The sequence below is a fragment of the Alternaria dauci genome, chromosome 3 (genome assembly GCF_042100115.1).
Source record: "Alternaria dauci strain A2016 chromosome 3, whole genome shotgun sequence".
Classification (NCBI taxonomy): domain Eukaryota; kingdom Fungi; phylum Ascomycota; class Dothideomycetes; order Pleosporales; family Pleosporaceae; genus Alternaria; species Alternaria dauci.
This window is the reverse complement of record NC_091274.1, coordinates 1,310,968-1,328,322: the sequence shown is the minus strand read 5'-3', so window position 1 is coordinate 1,328,322 and position 17,355 is coordinate 1,310,968. Positions and strand designations below refer to the sequence as shown.

Sequence of the window (17,355 nt, the reverse complement as noted above, 5' to 3'; positions counted from 1 at the left end):
TGTCCCAATGCGCGCCGAGTGCCACACAGTGTGGTTTGACTGTTTGACAGGCGAGGGCTACCACTTCTTCTCACCACGCTCTCCCGCTGCTTGTAAATCTTAGCTGCACATGCCGAGCGCGCTGCTCCCAATTTCAGGCTCTCAACGCGCCGCCCGCCCGCCCTGATAAGCTCCATGCACAGTGCATTGGAGCAGACGCAAACAGCCTATGGCGTTTGGATCGCCGCTCCGTCACCCTAGGAGACGGCCATCCGCTAGACTACCCCCCCTAGCATTCCATTGCTCGTCAACGTCTCTGTCCATGGTCAACGGGCCTTTTAGTGCACTATCGCTCCATCAGCCATGCCCGCCCGTCCAAACTCTGCTTCTGCCACCGTCTGCCCGACTCGAAACACAACAAGCAACCGTGAATTGCGCGGCCTCTGGCCATGTCCCCCCACCCCTGCCCGCCCTGGCACGAGCTCCTACCCAATGGTTTCAATGCGGTTACATCCGATCCGCTTAGGGCAAGGCGCTGCCGTTGCAATCTCTTGCGCTCCCACCCCAACGCCGAACAATAAAAGTAACTGTTATATTTACCTCTCGAGCTTGCCCAGTCGACCTGGTCGCCTGCTTTGAGCCTCGTCTTCCCGTCTCTCCTTTCTGTCCATATCGCACAGCACACCTGCATTGTTGGCTCATTTCGCTGCTGCAGCTCTCCGCATGCTCCTGCGATGAACCGGCTCGCTTATCGACCAGCCTCACCATTGATCCATCCGGCCAAGCCATTTGCTTGACGCGCATTGATTAGCCTCTCATTTCCAGCCTCAGGCTTCTGTTCTCCACCCATGCGGCACGCACTCAGCTTCGTGTGTCGCTAACATGACGTCGGCATTTGCTACTGTTTCAGTGCCCGGGTTTTCCCACAAGTGCACATTGCTTCTGAGGCTCGTCCGTCAACATTGCGATTCTTTTAATGCTTGCAACTACCCAGGCGTATCAAGCAACTCTGAATACCAACCTAGCTTACTATCATCTCACTGTCAGTGGTCGACGTCGCCTGTCAGGTTACATGTTGCAAAATGAGGGCACCTTTGCTGCAACCTCTTATCCGCATCGCTCTGTTGCCCGTCTCATCACGCGGCGTCACTGGTACAAAACTATCCGGCCGACTGGTGGGTCCGTTTCATGTACCTCCACAGATGACGACCGGAAGAATATCGGGAATGTCAGCGTCGTAGATCCACAACCGGGTGGTTTGGAGAATTGATCAAGTTCGGCCGCAGATACTAGCCGTCAACAACTGTCCTTCTGCCTAACCGAGTTGTGTCACGCAGAGCCTCATTCATAGCGTGGTGAACCAGACCACATAGACTATGGGGAGTACGCGGATGCTGTATGAACCTCCTACAAATCGTTACCGATCCAAAGTTACCGAACAAGCTATTTTAGCTTTTCAGTCCAGCGTTCTATATCACCGCAGAGGCGGGAATAAAAAGTCAGAACATGTCTCACATGTTTTTCGTACAGTCGCAACTTACCCCCAACCCCCGCCCCGCCCCATTTTCTGTCGTTGATTGTTCTCTTTCCTCGTCATTTGTAAACCAACACATGCGGACTTTGTACACAGCGTCAGGCAAGTGCTTCTCAATGGCAAGAAAACAACACGGTGCAGACCCTCGAGGGACAATTTAGCCCATACGGTCATCTTACCACTACCATGGTACACTAAGATCATTTCAGACTGCCACCGATGGCTGCTGTCGCACACAGGTCGTCCCGCTCGGCAGTGGGAAAGTACGGATTGCCTTTACGAACGAAACCAAGTGAATAGAAGAGCACAACAGCAGCATGCATTTGGAATTGTGTGCTCTGGAAACTAACATGCTGTGGATATTCGAAGCCAAAAGTACCAGAATAAAATGGCATGTCATGGTTGTTCAACTAGAGCATTCTTGCACTACAAGTCCTATGCGCCTGCGAGTAAGAAAAAACCTCCGTCAACATGTTCTACTTGAGCAACTGATCCTTCGTGCATCGACTAAACCACAATTATTCACAGTCACTGTATGGGATGTCTGGCCTAGCATCCAGTGTTCTGTTTCTGTGTCTAGCGGGGAAACGGCCTGTACCGCCCGCGACCCACGCCCCACCTCTACCCAGCAGTACATCACCCCACCACACATAGACCACATGATGTACATGCATATCCTTCCGCAAGGACCAGTGTGACCCAACGCCATGGTCACTTCCTGTTGATCAAGTCTTCTGCAAAACGGTAAGATCCACGTCGGCAATCCGCCACATGTACCACATGAAAAGCGACCTAATGGCAAAGAAATGAGTCGACCTGTGTGCAAAAGAGGATCTTTTGGTATGGATGAACGTACCTGTATGGCTTGAACTTGGAAGCCATGTCGAGCATCTCTTGCTCGGTCATGTATCTGTATTGCGCAGTTAGTGGGCTGCCTGTTGTATGGAACTCGACAGAGAGTGCATACTTCCACTTCCCGCCCTTGTTCTTGAGCTTGGTCACATCGCGGCCTGCGTATACGGCCATGCCTCGTCTGCAAACGCGTCAATCATGTTGTTCGAGGGCTTGTCGACAGCAGGGAAATGACTTACTGTACACCAAGATCTCCAGTGGAGAAAACGTCCATCCTCTTCAACCCAAAACAAGCAAACATCTCTACACTCCACCGTCCCAGTCCTCTCACCGCTACTAGCTTCTCGATGAGTTCTTCATCGCTGGCACTAAACAGCATCTCAGCAGAGAGCTCGCCAGAAGAGAATTTCTCGGCCATTCCATAGATGTATTCGGCTTTGCGTTGGGAGAGACCTGCTGTACGCAGTGTGGGAATGTCCTTGGTGAGAACCTGGGCGGGGGCCGGAAAAGAAGGGTGTGTCTCAGGAAAGAGAGCAGTAAACTTTGCACGAATGGATGCAGCTGCTTTGCCTGATACCTATAGGTAGATTGTCAGTCATACATGTACATCCAGACTGTTCACCTCAATCATAGTCGGCAGCGATTCGCTCTACCAGTTTCTCCCCAGTTATCCTATTGACAAGCAACAATACCAGACCACGCTTACCTGCTGTCCAATGATCCCCTTCCCCAGCGACTCAAACGGGTTTACTACTTCTCTCAAACTCTCTGGATTGAAAACCTCACACTTGTGCTCTTTTACAACTCTTTCCAATCTAGGATCTGTTTTGATGAGAAACTCCTCTGCGTCTTTCAACAGATTATCAATGTCTGTGCTTGCAGGGGGAATAGCACCGACGTCCGGAGGAACAATTTCCTTTGCTTTTCGCTTCTTGGTAGGCGAAGGGTCAGCAGGTTTGGTGGGAGATGAAGCGTAGGCTTGCACGACATGGGAGCCGTTTGGGGTGGCCAAGTTGGCATTTGTGGTGTGGGGAGCGGCTGGTCGGGTAGTGGAATTAGAGGGAGAGGACGAGGAAGCAGAGAAGTAGACGCTGGCATCAGCAGGTGTTGGTGTCAATGACGGTGGTTTTAGTGGCGATTCTGCTTCCGATGTTGGCTTCGATGCCGCTTTGCGCTTCCTGGGGAGGGGCGTTGCTGCGAAGGATGGAGCTACATTCGCTGGCTCCGAGGCGTCTGCCCCGTTGGTAGTACTCTCGCTCTTGACTGCATCAAGTGGTGTTATCGTAGGCGCCTTGGTGGTTTTGCGCTTCTTCGCAGGCACACTCGCTTTGCTGACTTTCTCATATTTCGCAACACCACTTTGGACTTTGACATCCGATGATACTGGCGTGATAATACTTGCAATGCGAGCCGAGCGTCTCAGAGACATGTTGTTAGGTTTGTACAGGATGTTGGCCGTTCTCGTGAATAGGGTGGTCTGACGTCACTTGGTTAGGATATAAGATAAGAACGAGGTTGCGATGCCGTACCATCTGCTTTGATACTCTCGTTCTTGGTACAGTCTTTGTGGATCAGATAAAGCGTTGTTAGTTGCGTGGGCTGAGAGCTTGACGCGATGCGCGCGGAGCTTGTTCTTGAGCTGACGCCTGAGCACATGATAACGTGGCGTTGACATATCCGTAACCCTGACACTCGGCATTCGCGTTTAAAGCGATCGACACCCTGTCCGCTTCCGAAAACTACCCATGTAGTGAACGCGCTTCGTATATTGTGCACTATATGTTGTGCGCATTCCATCTATGACAATTGTGTGTGTGTGTGTGTGTGTGAGGAGGTTGCATGATATAGGAAAGGGACACATGAACACATGCAGCTCTAACGTGTATAGGCTGAAGCAGTCGTTTCTCGTGCTACAACAGGGAGACGAAGAAGCACCGCATGTGTCGACCTTGTTGCGCTTGGACAATGCTTGCCAAGTGCATGCTGTAGGGTCATGTCGTCACCGTTCAGGAAGTCATTGTTAGCACATTGTAAGACTATCCAACCTGCAAGCGTGCGCATACTTGAAGAAGCGCACAGAAGCGCATGGAGAGAAAGCGAACAAGCATACTCTGATGGAGGTGAGTGCTGTACAAGAAAACAGTTGGTATGGTACACTCTATCGCGCAGCCCTTGGACTCGATCCACCAAGCTTCAGACTAGTCATCCCAGACTCGATATGTACAATCTAGTGTCCACTGCTGGCGGCGGCGTTCTTCTGCCTCTTCTGGATGACCATTGCCTCGAGGTCCTCGCGCTCGTGCATCTCCGCCTCGATGTCGGTAATGAGCTCGGAAAGATATGGTGTGTCCTTTTGCATTGTCAGCGTCTGGAGTTGATAGTACTGGCGGTGCTCGTACATCCTCGGGCTTGGTCCACTCCTCCTTGGGCAGAAGCTGGTGGGACATGGAGAGCTGTCATAGATTAGCCATGTCTGCCGTGTCCCGCATGTCTTGTTGGGCAGTACCTGGAAAGCTCGGCGCAGACGGAAGACACGGTCGTAGGCTTCCTGTGGTCGGAGACGCTTCAGGGCGGTCTGAACGACGTCGTTCTCCTCGGGGAGCAAGTCATCGGCCCTGCATCACGGATCCCGTCAGCCCATGTGTGCGCACCCCGCTGTTCTCTCCATAGCATCCTTGCATCCTTCTCTGTACACGGTGTCCGTATCGAGGGGGTGGGAGGGGCGAGGGCTCCGTACCTCAGGCCGAGCTGCCTGTAGCCGGCGGCGTTGCAGTACCAGTTGGAGAGGGGCTTCATCCACTTCTGCAGCCACGGGCGCTTCATGATGTAGGGGGCGAGAGACGGGGCAGACATGGTGGCGGGTGTTTGGCGGCGGGTGCGAGGTGTCGCAGGCGGTGCTGTCGTCAATTGCAGTTTTGACGGTCCGAGGTGGTGAGGTCGTAATGCGAAAGAAGCGAACGCCAATAGGCCGGCGGGCAGCGTTCGCCTTAATCAGCGCCGTGTCTCCACCCACGGCAGCAACTTCACTCGTGCTCCACGCTAGCTCTGACGTCTGATCCACGAACCCAGCTCTGCACCACCACAACGCCACCTCTCAGCCTCCGTCGCGCACACATACCGCGCAACAGGCTGGCCGACGACGACCTCCTCTGCGACTCCCTCACGCTCCGTCCGCCTGTCAATGGAGCCGAACAATCGCTAGTCATCGTGTTACTCAAGTGCTGCGGGGTTTCCGCAACACTGAGGCACCGCAGAGGGGACGACGGCCTGTATGCATGCACCCTCCGTCTCCCCACGCGGCGTGAATGGCCCTAACAAGTCGACGACTGCAGTATCCCTAATGTCCACAACTGATTCCGAGCCGCCGTCCCCGACTAACGTTCCCACTCGGTATGCGCCGTCCGCCGCGACAGTCCAACCGCGAGATATGTCATCCTCCAACACGCACACTACGTGGAGCTCGCCCATTGCCGCTCTCGCCGTCCGCGTCTCCAAACTGCCCGACAGCTCCGTCAATGCACTGTGCGGGGCTTCTGCGGGAGTTGCCTCGGGCATTGTAACGTGCCCGCTCGATGTCATCAAGACCCGCCTGCAAGCGCAGGGCTCTTTTCGCCCCAGGACGTATACTGGGCCAACGCGCGCAGTCTACAAAGGCCTGACCGGCACCGCGCGAGTAATATGGATCGAGGATGGCATGCGCGGTCTGTACCGAGGACTCGGCCCCATGCTGCTCGGATACATTCCAACCTGGGCCGTCTACATGAGCACCTATGAATCTACAAAAAACGTCCTCTATCCTCAGATGGGTTAGTAGTGCACCCGGGCATCCAAGCGTCTGTTGCTGACGACATTCAATCTACAGAAAACAAATGGCTGGCCAGGACCATCGCCTCTTTGTTCGCAGGCGGTTGTTCGACCCTGGTCACGAATCCAATATGGGTCGTCAAGACGAGGCTCATGTCCCAAGTCAGTGCCCGCGCCTCGCCCGAACACCGGCCGCCGTGGCACTACACAAGCACCTTTGACGCTTTTCGAAAAATGTACCTCAAGGAAGGCATCATGTCCTTCTACTCAGGCCTTACACCCGCACTACTTGGCCTCACTCACGTCGCTATTCAGTTCCCGCTCTATGAGTTTCTCAAGATGAAGTTTACCGGTCTGGAGATGGGCCAGACAGACGCCAAGACAGAAGACGTGCACTGGTTTGCTATTGCACTGGCAACAGTCTTGAGCAAAATGACTGCAACCTCTGCGACGTACCCACACGAGGTCTTACGCACTCGACTGCAGACACAGCAACGGTCGCTGCCCTCGCATTCAGACAACCATGTATCCTTCCGAGGAGGGCAACACGACCGATTTCACACCCGCCCACCGGGCACAGCTTCGTCGGACGGTATGATCAACTTACCGCGCTATCGCGGCATCTTGCGAACATGCACCGTAATCCTCCAAGAAGAGGGTTGGAGAGCCTTTTATAACGGAATGGGCACTAACATGGTCCGCGCTGTACCTGCGGCGGTCACGACCATGTTAACATTCGAGTCGCTCAAGGCCGTACACCAGAAGCTGAAGAACGAGGGCAAGAAGATAGAACATGAAGTGGAGTGATGGCGGACAGCTGGGTCTCGCCTTCCACTCCACACGAACCGATGGGCATATTACCTGGCGTTTAGTCGTGGGTCAAGAGCGGAGATATCCTAGTGAGCACTCCTGTTCTACTTTTTTATACGTCTGTACATACACGACAGCATCTTCGGGCATTGTCAGCATCAAGGCTCTGGCGTTTATAGGGCAATATTGTTGATTTCCTATAGCTTCTCGTAAGTACAAGCTCATTCAACACTTGATCGAGGTAACCATTCATACGACTGTCTAAATATACTACTACCCATGAGAAGCCTCCTGACATGTACATTCGTGCCAGACCCCTTGCACAAAGCGTGCCAATATGGCGGTCAGCATCGCAAACGCAGCACCGCACACATTCAATTTCTTCATCACCGCCAATAGCGGTCGGTTGACGTGTCTACACGCAAATCAGCGAAGCCGAGTCCACAGATGTTGAATTGACAAACGCTCACGCCACAAACCGTGCTTCTCGCGGTTACGCAGGTCATCCCTCTCTGAAGTGACCATGCTTCACGTTCTAACTTTTGCACCCTTTGCCAGGCTATATCCCTTTGCATATAGCTCATATTCACAATCCTGGCGTGTTTTACCGATATCCCCCCGTCATGGCTCAATGTACAACTCCCGCAGAGCCGCATATATTACCCCCACCCATCCCTATCCGCAGCCACCTACGAAGCGGTTCAGCATATCAGCAGAAAGTACACGCTATTCGGTCTGTACCCGCGAGCCCTAGGAGCGCCCCAATACTTCCTGTTTCTCGGAATCTCCCTCAAGAGCTTGGTCATGAGTCGACGGAAATACAGCAGAGATTAGTCGGAGCGACCTTGGAAGGCAAGAGTATGATCAGCATGAGACCGTCTCTACGCTCGGACGGTGGAAAAGAGGGTGATACGATGACGATGAGAAGGCGAACAGATGATACTCTGGAAGAATTTTGCTGCAGTGAAGATGCGTCCGAAGTGAGTTACTGCGATGGTTACTCCAGACCACTACAATCAGATCTATCCAAAATACACTCGAAAGCTTCAATTGGTTGTATTGGACTGGCTATGGGAGATCCAAGCGAGGGCCTTGTCAAGCAAATCGAGATGCGGGGACGCGTGCCTTCTCTACAAGGAAGTCCCGACGGCGGAACAGCTTCAGCAACCTGCACGAACCGCGCGAACTGCTCCAACAACACATTTTCATCCTCCTCCGATTACAGTGTTGAGAAGATGAATACAAATGTGTCAGCCTGGCTTGCACAAGGGTTTCTCGGCCCTGATTCTGAGGAGCCCAGTTCCCCAAGGCAGGCCACCAGCAACTCGGACCGCCCCTTCCCTTCTAGACACGTCAGTCTCTCGCTCTTTCCGCCAAAGTCTCCGTTGACTGGGAACCGAGAATACACGCCACCCGGCAGCCCATTCTCCCGACCTATATGCCCAATGTCTCCATTGAGTAATGGGAGAGATGCTTATGGCAACTACATAGCTTCGAACAAGCAGGACTACTTGACTGTTCATTCTTCACCAACATCTCCTATTACACGCGTCATGTCAGAGAGTCAGAAAATCTCCAAATCGGACATTTCGTCCCCTTTGGTCCGTCTTCGCGGTGGAGGCTGGAACGGCTTCAAGTCATTTTGGAAGACATTTGACACCGAAGAGCTTGATGAAACCCTTGGGCCTACTTCCCCGCAAGACTCGGTCGACAAGGACAGCATTTTCCTAGATGTTCCTCCAATCAACTATGCTGGACGTCCGAAAAGTCGAGGGCCGCGAAGTGTGCGATCGCAGTTCCCGATCACTCGTGCTGGCAGGATTAACAGAACAACAGAAGGGACGTCAGAAATACCCTCTGCCATCGATACGAGGCGAGATGGTCAACTTTTTGAAGGGATAGATATAAGCCAAGGCTCCAATACCCCGGATTCTAGAGATACGGACGATATTTCTATCCGCAAGGCTCGTACCGAGGCAGTTTTCAATCAGTATTTTGGACCTCAACTGTCTTCAGCAGTACTGATGGCCCCAGAAACGCGGCCATTCACTATCCGCGAGCCTCCAATGACTGACGGTCGAGCTGATGTACTAACAAGAGATGGGCCGCGCTCGCCTCTAATCGACACAACCGTGGCATTACGGAGTCATGTTGTAAGCCCAAGGGGCAACAAGAGGTGGGCCAGCCAACATCCTCATCCACCGCCCAAACTCCCTCCACCAAACCCACCCAGATGCCTGCCAGCCGACCCGTCCGAAGACGACGCTTTCGAAAGTTGTGATGATGATAGTCGCCGATCACCATCATTGCTATCCGCCGGCACTGTTGATGATGACTTGATGGACGTGCTAGGTTTGGAAAAAACCGATGCATACCGGAGAGTTGAGCATGAGCGTGCGATGCAACGGATACAAACAGAGAGAAGAGTTTATGAAGAAGCGGATTGCATACGTGATATGAACATAGAACAGGAGAAGGAACTGCGACGGCGAGAGCCTGATATGAGCACAATGGTGGCAGGCAATAGCTTCACTGCGGTAAGGAGACGCCAGTCAATCGACAAACGGCATAATTGCGAGCATTTGACAGTTTCGGGTGAACATCATCCTTGTGGCTCACCTAAGCCATCTCAATATCTTCCTCGCTATGGCCATATTACAGCTGAAGCCCAGGTTGTACCGCAACAACGGAACGCGCAATATCGTACCATCGGCTACCCCTCTATCGTATCTACACCACAACTCGTTGAATCGGCTCCTATCAAACGTCAGAACTCCTTGCAGACGGTCATCTCCAAAGCAGGGGAGATTACACGTTTCATTCTCGCTGCGCCTTCAGGTTCGAGATACAAGACGTATTCAAAACGGGATCCTCCGATGAAATGCCAAGAGAAAAAACCATCAGGATTGGGAGCAGATGCTACCGGATGGCCCAGGAATGGTAAATCATTTTCTACGGCAACAAATGGGATGCTCATATCGACCCAAGCACTCAATTCAGACACATCTTTTGCCCGTATCCAGCCACCGAACAGCAAATACGATCGGGTACAGTCTGACAGCAGGGGCTGGGAGCACCCGAGAGGTAGACGAGTAAAGAAGGTCAAGGAAGCGGAGAACAAGAAGCAGGGCGGAAAGTGGGGAAGATCTTTGAAGAAAAATACATCTCTGGGAGACACCAACGTGGTGGACATGGCATCTAGAAGCATGCAAGGAAGCGGATCATCCCTTACACCAGTGGTAGACACGAGCAGTCGCACTACTCGACCAAGAGCTGCGACACAGCTCCAACATCCCGAGTTCGCTAGAAGCGGACTTCGTGCACGTTCGTTGTCACCTAAAGCACCAATACTGGTCACTGGATCGTTTTCACCTCTCGCTCCAGAGAGCCAACAACTGGAGCATACTTTCATTACTGTAAGTACCGCTATCTAAACCGCATGTGAGATATACACTGACCTATTACATCACCATCCAGATTCAGAAGAGTGATGCAGTAGGCACGCTGCAACCGCGGTTTGATCTTCCAAATAGTAAAGGCAGATACCACGTCCGCCGTGACAACAGAGAAGTGCTTCTACTCAACCCTGTCAGATCTCCGTACAAAGACGGGCTGAACATATACCACGGCTCCGACAACCCAGATGCGGCGACGCTGAAATGGCTGGAAGAGACACGCGCACCTGCTGGACTAATCGCTAAGCCTGTCGTCAATATGAGAGGGGGCGACGTTACATCTATGACTGGGGAAGCAAGCAGCCTAGCATCACATTATTGCTCTCTAACCTCAGCAGCAACGAGTTTGAACAGCAGCAATGAGATTATCGACAGCTCGGACGTAGACGCCCTACTCGTGCCGTCTACACATCTCAACATTGTTGAAGCCATCAACGTGGATGATACTAGACCCGGCTTGGACGAAGCCAATGTTCGGTCTAGTTTCAGTACTGATTCTACTATTGAGCTTCGGCGGAAGAAGAAAGCGGAGAAGAATATCTGGCGGAATGAGGACCAGGCTAGGGCAATGGCGATGGCTATGCATTCTATTAGTTAGGAGCATGTGGGATATACAAGAACGAGCATGTTGTTGAGGGGGAAAGATGGAGAAAACTGGGGATTTAACTGCGGCGAGGGCTAGGCGCAAGGAGAGGCGCAATTGAATCTGGCTCTGGATGGCTATCCACAGGATTACATGCAAGCTAGGCTGTGAACATATGAGTACCAACTGAAGTCAAAGTTTCTCATAGATCTGTATACAACCCAAAAGCACCCTATATACTCCAAACCAGGGACTTTGTTATACAGAGTTGAGATCATGCCGCACAAAACACCTTGGTAATGCCCATGCCATATCAAGAGATCATCAATAATCACAATGATCGTAATCGTACAGTGATCCCATGCCCGCGGCTGTAAGAGCATACTCAACAACCTGGCTTCTATCCCAAAAGTACTCGCGCATCCATGTCGAAACCATGTCGAGCGCTGAGACCGGTGAATTGCTCGTCCAGACCTTTTCATGTCGAGCCCAGGCTGAATGCTGCCAGAGTGTCTCGGGATATTGGTGCTGGAGAGTTGGAAGCAAGGATTTGGGTGCTGCGGCTCGTGTTCCGCGTAAAATGCCTGATTGCACGAGGTGACATATGCCTGAAGCAATACTCATGATGGCGATGAGGTTGGGGTTCAGACATTGCGAGGTGAGAAATGACGTCGCCTCCGTCGACAACGCGCTTGACGAAAAGGATCCAGGAATGACAAGAATGTCGAATTGAGGCGCGTTTGCAAATGAGTTCTGGGCAGACGTCAGTTACAGTACTCGAGAGGATGCTGGTGCGAACGATGGGCAGGAACAGGGGCATGTGTTAACCTTTACCTCCCTGCCAGACTGTCAGAGATGACCACTTGTGAAAGGCAGCCAAGACCAGGCGAATCCAGCACGACCAAAAAGGTTGGCTCTTCTTGGCCAAAGGAGACGGCTCTATGGGGGAGGTATGTGTGTCGTGTCGCTCGTGTTTCGACATGGAGCAATTCGAAGTTTAGCTCACCGTCACCGGCATTCGCGTGCCAGCCGTGACAGGAAAACTCCCCTCTCCGGTCACACTGACATATCGAATGTCGACTTCGTCCACGGCGTTTTCCAAGGCTACTGCCGTGGCATTGGTTCTGCAGATTCTGTTCCTTCCGACCATGGCGAGCAGGTCAAGAGCAGCTAGGTCGGCTAGTTGTATCTGATCGTTACCAAGAACGATGACGCCAATGCGTAACGAGGACCTTGATGGAGGCGCGTAGTGGATGTTGAGATCCTCTTCAGAGGTCGACGATGTCGTGCAGAAGTAGAACAGATCCGCCGAACTCGGAAACAATATTGAGCTTCTGGGTGGAGACGGCATGGGGATATATTGGTAGATAGTATGAAGAAGTGGAGATATGAACCAAACAGATGAATGTGTTCCCTGATCGGGCGAGCTGGCAGTGTGCGTGATGGTCTCACCGTGTGGCCTCAGGATGGCTTTTATATGACCTTTCCTGTAGGCCTATCTGCATGACTGAAACCAAGGTAGCAGTGACAAGGGTAGTGTATGCTATACCCAAGCGTCATACGGATACACATCCCGCGCTTACTTGGAACATGTTGACAATACTGCCGATCTGCATTGATGAGACCCCGGGGCTCAGCCCCGTGGAGGCTTGCTGACTTAGTCCGGTTAGAAGCCGCTCGCGAACCGACTGTTCCCGACCACACCCATGCTCTCGTATAGCAAGGCGTCACGTGGGTGCTTTCGGTAGACGGCACGAGTAACGGGTGCGCCGAAATGTGGGTAAGTAAGCACTTGAACGCATGCAATCATGTCAAAGATGATTAGACGGTGGCTGCGAGCGGAAGTAAAGGGAGAAGTCGGAAAAGTTTGGATGGAGCTTGAGGCTAGGCGGTTCGGCGGAGCGCCTTGGAGCTAAGGCACTCGATTCTGCTGGTCAGCTGTCGTGGGATTACATCAGTGCCGGAAATTTGACTGCGACAAAGATAGCAGCTGGAATGGTGATGGGTGAGCTTGGACACGGTGGCTTGTCGACAAATGGAGTGGCAACGGCGACCCGGCTTCAACTCGTGGCATGTGACGTCTGCGCATCGCTTGTGGCAGCAGCAATCTGGGCGAAACACCGAGATGCCGCGACGCTGGACGACTATGACGGCGCATGTGTATCGCTGTTGAGAGGTTGGTGTTACCTGCTAGGTAGGTTGAACAGTCTTGCAACAATGATGCAACGGGTCTAATCGAGGCGGAAAGTAAACTCAGTTCACGTCAGAGGGCAAGGTAAATGTATGTGGTAAAGGGTGTCCTTTATTCAACAATCGCGGCATCTCTAACGTCGCTCCAGATGTAGAGGGCCGTGGCGGCAGCGCAGAGCTTGCTCGTAAACACGACCGTGATGTCCATCGCCCGCAGCCCCAAAATAATGTATTAGAAAGTCGTCGTAGGTGGATTGGTTTTGTTGCGCTGCTTAGACGTCCTTGGGCTCACCGTCAGCCTCGCCGGACTTGATGGTCTTGCCAGTCTTCTTGATCTTCTCGAGGACGGTGTCGTAGGATAGAGAGTCGGCTGCCTGAATCTCGGCGGTCTGAGTCTCGAGCGACACGTTGTAGGACTCAACACCTGCAACATGGTTAGAAACGAGTTCCGCACAGATCTTGGCACATGCAGCGTGCTGCAACGCATGGCTAGTACAGGGAAAACTGACCATCGAGCTTCTTGAGCACGCGCTCAATGGCGCCGGAGCAGCCGCCGCAGCTCATGGCAACGTTGAACTTGTAGGTGTGCGTCATTTTGGAGGTTGTAAAGGTGGTGCGAGATAGTAGAATGATGTTGCTAGCAATATGTCGGCGGCTTAGTGCAGGTCGTGGGGCTTATGTGTGGCGCGGTAGTAGTTGGACTTGGCCGACAGCTGTGAAGGGCGGTGGTGAGTGGTATATATAGGAAGTCACTAGCGGATGGACCAGACGAAGAATGGAAGCGCAGGTTTCAAGATGGTGTTGTCATTCGGCTAGATTGTTATAGATTGTGGTCGTGCCCCCGCTGACATATCGAGCTTCCATCACGACATTGCGGGTTGTGGAACCTGGCGCGCCTCAGCCATGTACGCTGTCCGTATCTCGTTTGAGGTGCCGAGAATTTGGGTGGCATGAAACATGCTCATTGAGGGTCCGGGAGCGGACGATTTGGTTTGATCGCTGATGCCACCGTATCAGGACACTGTGTCCTTGATCCAGTGACTCGTAAATTGCCGCGTTCCGTTTTACAAGTCGCGCATGCGCGTCGCGTGCGGCGGCAGAGCACGCACCTGATTGATACAATATCGACATGTCGACGCGGGCATATGTAGGCAATGTCGCATGTTGCTGGGCCCTGTTCCTGCAGGTGAATGAACCCTGAGAAGGCGGCGGCCCCACGTTAGTTAGCTAGCGCGGGGCTCAAGCTGCAACCGCTCACCTATGCCCAACAGCTTGGGCCTTTGCGGCGGGCGGTGACGTCTTCCCACCCGACTGGTGTAAACAAAATCAAACGCCTCTCTACCATGGCCTCGTGAGTACAGCCAAGCCAGCACACGAGACGACAAAACTTACACAATGGCCAGCAATATCCTGTTCCTCCCGTTCCGGCGGTCGCACTCGGTCAACCTCACCGACGCGATCAAGCAGTATATATCCTCCAAATATGACCAACACCCAGACATGTTCACCAAAGACCTCGAGACGATTGAGAAGCTACGTTCGGTCGCTACACACGCCCAAGAGCCGCATCCCAGCAACATCCCCAAGCTTCAACAGTACGCGGCGCAGCTGATATGGCTGAGCGGAAAGTTCCCCGTCGACATTGGCGTCGAGTTCCCATGGTATCCTGCGCTGGGATACAACACGAGCCGGCCGACATCGCGCAACAATCTCCGCTTCGAACTCGCCAACATCATGTTCAACCTCGCGGCCATGTACTCGCAGCTAGCCATGTCGTCGAACCGAAGCACGCCCGACGGACTGAAGATGGCAGCCAACAACTTCTGCCTCGCCGCAGGAGTCTTGTCGCATCTGAGGAATACCATCCTGCCCGATCTGCGGACAGAGCCGCCAGAGGACATGGATCTGATGACACTCGAGTGTTTGGAAAAGCTAATGTTGGCACAAGGGCAGGAGTGTTTCTGGCAAAAGGCCGTCAAGGATGGAATGAAGGATGCGACCATTGCCAAACTAGCCGCCCGCGTGTCTGATCTCTACAACGAGGCGGGAGACGCCGGGATACAGTCGGACGCTATCAGCAGCGAGTGGATACACCACATGACGGCAAAGCACCACCACTTTGCTGCTGCTGCTCAATACCGTGCAGCCTGTGATTCGCTCGAAAAGCGCAAGTACGGCGAGGAGGTTGCACGGCTACGTGATAGTCTGACTTGCGTCAACGAGGCCCTCAAGGAGCAGCGCTACATCAACAAGGTCGTTCTTGCAGACCTGAACGGCCTGAAGAATCGCATCACGGAAGACCTGAAGCGGGCCGAAAAGGACAACGACATGATCTACCTGCTACCCGTTCCCCCAAAAGCAGAGCTCAAAATCCTTGACCGAGCCAACATGGTTGTGTCAAGAATCCCAAAGGAGATAGCTGAGTCCAACTCGATGCTAGGAGAGCGCGGTGAGCTTGGCCCAGCACTCTTCTCCAAGCTGGTACCATACTCCGTGCACCTGGCCGCTAGTATCTATGTGGACCGCCGTGATCGGTTGGTTAATGGTACCATTGTTGAAGAGCTCGAGGGGCTAACCAATAAGATCCACGAGGTCCTCCGTAGTTTGAATCTACCCGGCTCCTTGCAGGCTCTTGAGAAGCCACTAGGACTACCCCCAGGTCTGGTAGCACACGCTGAAGAGATTCGCCAGCAAGATGGCATCAATCGTCTCTTACGCTCAATGGAGGATACGAAGAAGCTCATGTACACGGACCAGGCTATCTACCAAGAAGGCGTCGACATACTTAGGTCGGAAGCCGCAGAGGACGAAGGCGCGCGACGCAAGTTCGGCACAGAACGCTGGACCCGGCCGACTGCTGAACAGGCTGCGCCCAAGCTTTATGCCCAGATCAATGAGATCGATGGCTACTTCAAGGCTGCCACTAACAGCGACAATATTGTGAAGACAAAATTGCAGGAGAATGAGCACTTCATACGACTACTCAGCGGACCGGATCATGAGCTTGAAAACTACGTACCAAGTGGCAGGAGACCGGCAATCACCGGGGATGTCGAACGCGAAGCTGGTAAGCTTCGCGGTAGCTTCAACGAGGTCAGTAGGCTCGAAAGCAGGCGAAGACGAAAGATTGAGGCATTGCGAACAAAGGCAAAGCAGGACGATATAAGTAAGTGTCACGCATCCTTACACAGACCATATCCTAACAGTAAGCTAGATCCGGAACTGCTGCGCGAAGCTGCTCGCTTAGAGCGGGAGTACCCTATGCAGACAATCGAGGCTGTGCAGTTCGAAGGGCTCTTCGACAAGCGTCTCCAGATGTACGATGCTGATCAAGACATGATCAAAGACGAAGAGACTGAGCAAACGGAGGCCATTAAGCGACTGCAGGAGGCAAACGCAGCATTCCTAATCGCTCGTCGCGGCGACCAATCAACGAAGAAGCGTGAGCAGGCACTGCAGAACCTGGAGAACGCATACTTCAAGTACAAGGAGATCATCTCGAATCTCGATGTTGGACGCAAGTTCTACAATGACCTCGCCAAGATCGTGAACCGATTTAGAGATGAAGCGCGGACTTTTGCTTACAACCGCAAGTCAGAGGCGTCACACTTGGAGGGGTACGTGAATGAAATGATCGGTTCCAAAACACATACTAATGTTTCTAGCGATCTTACTACTCGAATGAGCTCCCTCGGTCTTCAGCAAGCAACGACGAATTCGCTGCATCAGCAGAAACAGGCAGACGCACAAAACCCTAATTATGGTGCCACTGCACATGCAGAAGAACCGCTAGCAGCCCCGACGCCGACCAGAGCAAACGTACCCCCTCCATCTGGTATGTGGACACCAGAAGTGGGGGTTCGGTTTGGTGGTGTGCCAACATCGTCCGGCAATGCTCGACCTTCGGCTGGTCCTCCACAGGATGGGCGATGGGATCCTGCACAAGGCCTGAAGTTTGGTTGAATTGTGGGCCTGAAGCGGCAATTTATTCTCACCGACATTATTCTCTAGGATACCCATTGTCAGAACAAGGACATTACATTGCTCCGACTGAAATGCGAGACTTTCTGTTGCTGTGGCAGATGCGTAGCACGTGCGAGCTTCTACGATGCATGGAAAACTCGGGACGTCGGTAGACCTAATGCGGG

General features: G+C 53.0%; 7 protein-coding genes across 7 annotated transcripts; 3 read left to right on the top strand and 4 right to left on the bottom strand.

Annotated features, from left to right (window-relative positions):
• Positions 1-2,238: 2,238 nt before the first annotated feature.
• Positions 2,239-3,897, bottom strand: ACET3X_004097 (uncharacterized protein; the record flags this gene model as incomplete). Its single annotated transcript, XM_069450265.1, has 6 exons — positions 2,239-2,305; positions 2,370-2,423; positions 2,481-2,546; positions 2,605-2,942; positions 3,072-3,842; positions 3,895-3,897. The coding sequence occupies 6 exons, from the start codon at positions 3,895-3,897 to the stop codon at positions 2,239-2,241; spliced, it is 1,299 nt and encodes a 432-aa protein (XP_069308075.1).
• A 695-nt stretch (positions 3,898-4,592) lies between these two features.
• On the bottom strand, positions 4,593-5,218 carry ACET3X_004096 (uncharacterized protein; the record flags this gene model as incomplete). Its single annotated transcript, XM_069450264.1, has 4 exons — positions 4,593-4,715; positions 4,765-4,818; positions 4,872-4,980; positions 5,103-5,218. 4 exons carry the CDS (start codon positions 5,216-5,218, stop codon positions 4,593-4,595), a joined length of 402 nt encoding a protein of 133 aa, XP_069308074.1.
• A 574-nt stretch (positions 5,219-5,792) lies between these two features.
• ACET3X_004095 (uncharacterized protein) lies at positions 5,793-6,976 on the top strand (the record flags this gene model as incomplete). The annotated part of the gene is made up of 2 exons (XM_069450263.1): positions 5,793-6,171; positions 6,228-6,976. The coding sequence occupies 2 exons, from the start codon at positions 5,793-5,795 to the stop codon at positions 6,974-6,976; spliced, it is 1,128 nt and encodes a 375-aa protein (XP_069308073.1).
• A 2,972-nt stretch (positions 6,977-9,948) lies between these two features.
• Positions 9,949-11,032, top strand: ACET3X_004094 (uncharacterized protein; the record flags this gene model as incomplete). The annotated part of the gene is made up of 2 exons (XM_069450262.1): positions 9,949-10,395; positions 10,457-11,032. 2 exons carry the CDS (start codon positions 9,949-9,951, stop codon positions 11,030-11,032), a joined length of 1,023 nt encoding a protein of 340 aa, XP_069308072.1.
• Positions 11,033-11,341: 309 nt separating this feature from the next.
• ACET3X_004093 (uncharacterized protein) lies at positions 11,342-12,368 on the bottom strand (the record flags this gene model as incomplete). The annotated part of the gene is made up of 2 exons (XM_069450261.1): positions 11,342-11,770; positions 12,024-12,368. The coding sequence occupies 2 exons, from the start codon at positions 12,366-12,368 to the stop codon at positions 11,342-11,344; spliced, it is 774 nt and encodes a 257-aa protein (XP_069308071.1).
• A 1,111-nt stretch (positions 12,369-13,479) lies between these two features.
• Positions 13,480-13,801, bottom strand: ACET3X_004092 (uncharacterized protein; the record flags this gene model as incomplete). The annotated part of the gene is made up of 2 exons (XM_069450258.1): positions 13,480-13,631; positions 13,717-13,801. The coding sequence occupies 2 exons, from the start codon at positions 13,799-13,801 to the stop codon at positions 13,480-13,482; spliced, it is 237 nt and encodes a 78-aa protein (XP_069308070.1).
• Positions 13,802-14,550: 749 nt separating this feature from the next.
• On the top strand, positions 14,551-17,170 carry ACET3X_004091 (uncharacterized protein; the record flags this gene model as incomplete). Its single annotated transcript, XM_069450257.1, has 4 exons — positions 14,551-14,558; positions 14,611-16,373; positions 16,422-16,824; positions 16,873-17,170. The coding sequence occupies 4 exons, from the start codon at positions 14,551-14,553 to the stop codon at positions 17,168-17,170; spliced, it is 2,472 nt and encodes an 823-aa protein (XP_069308069.1).
• Between the last annotated feature and the right edge of the window lie 185 nt (positions 17,171-17,355).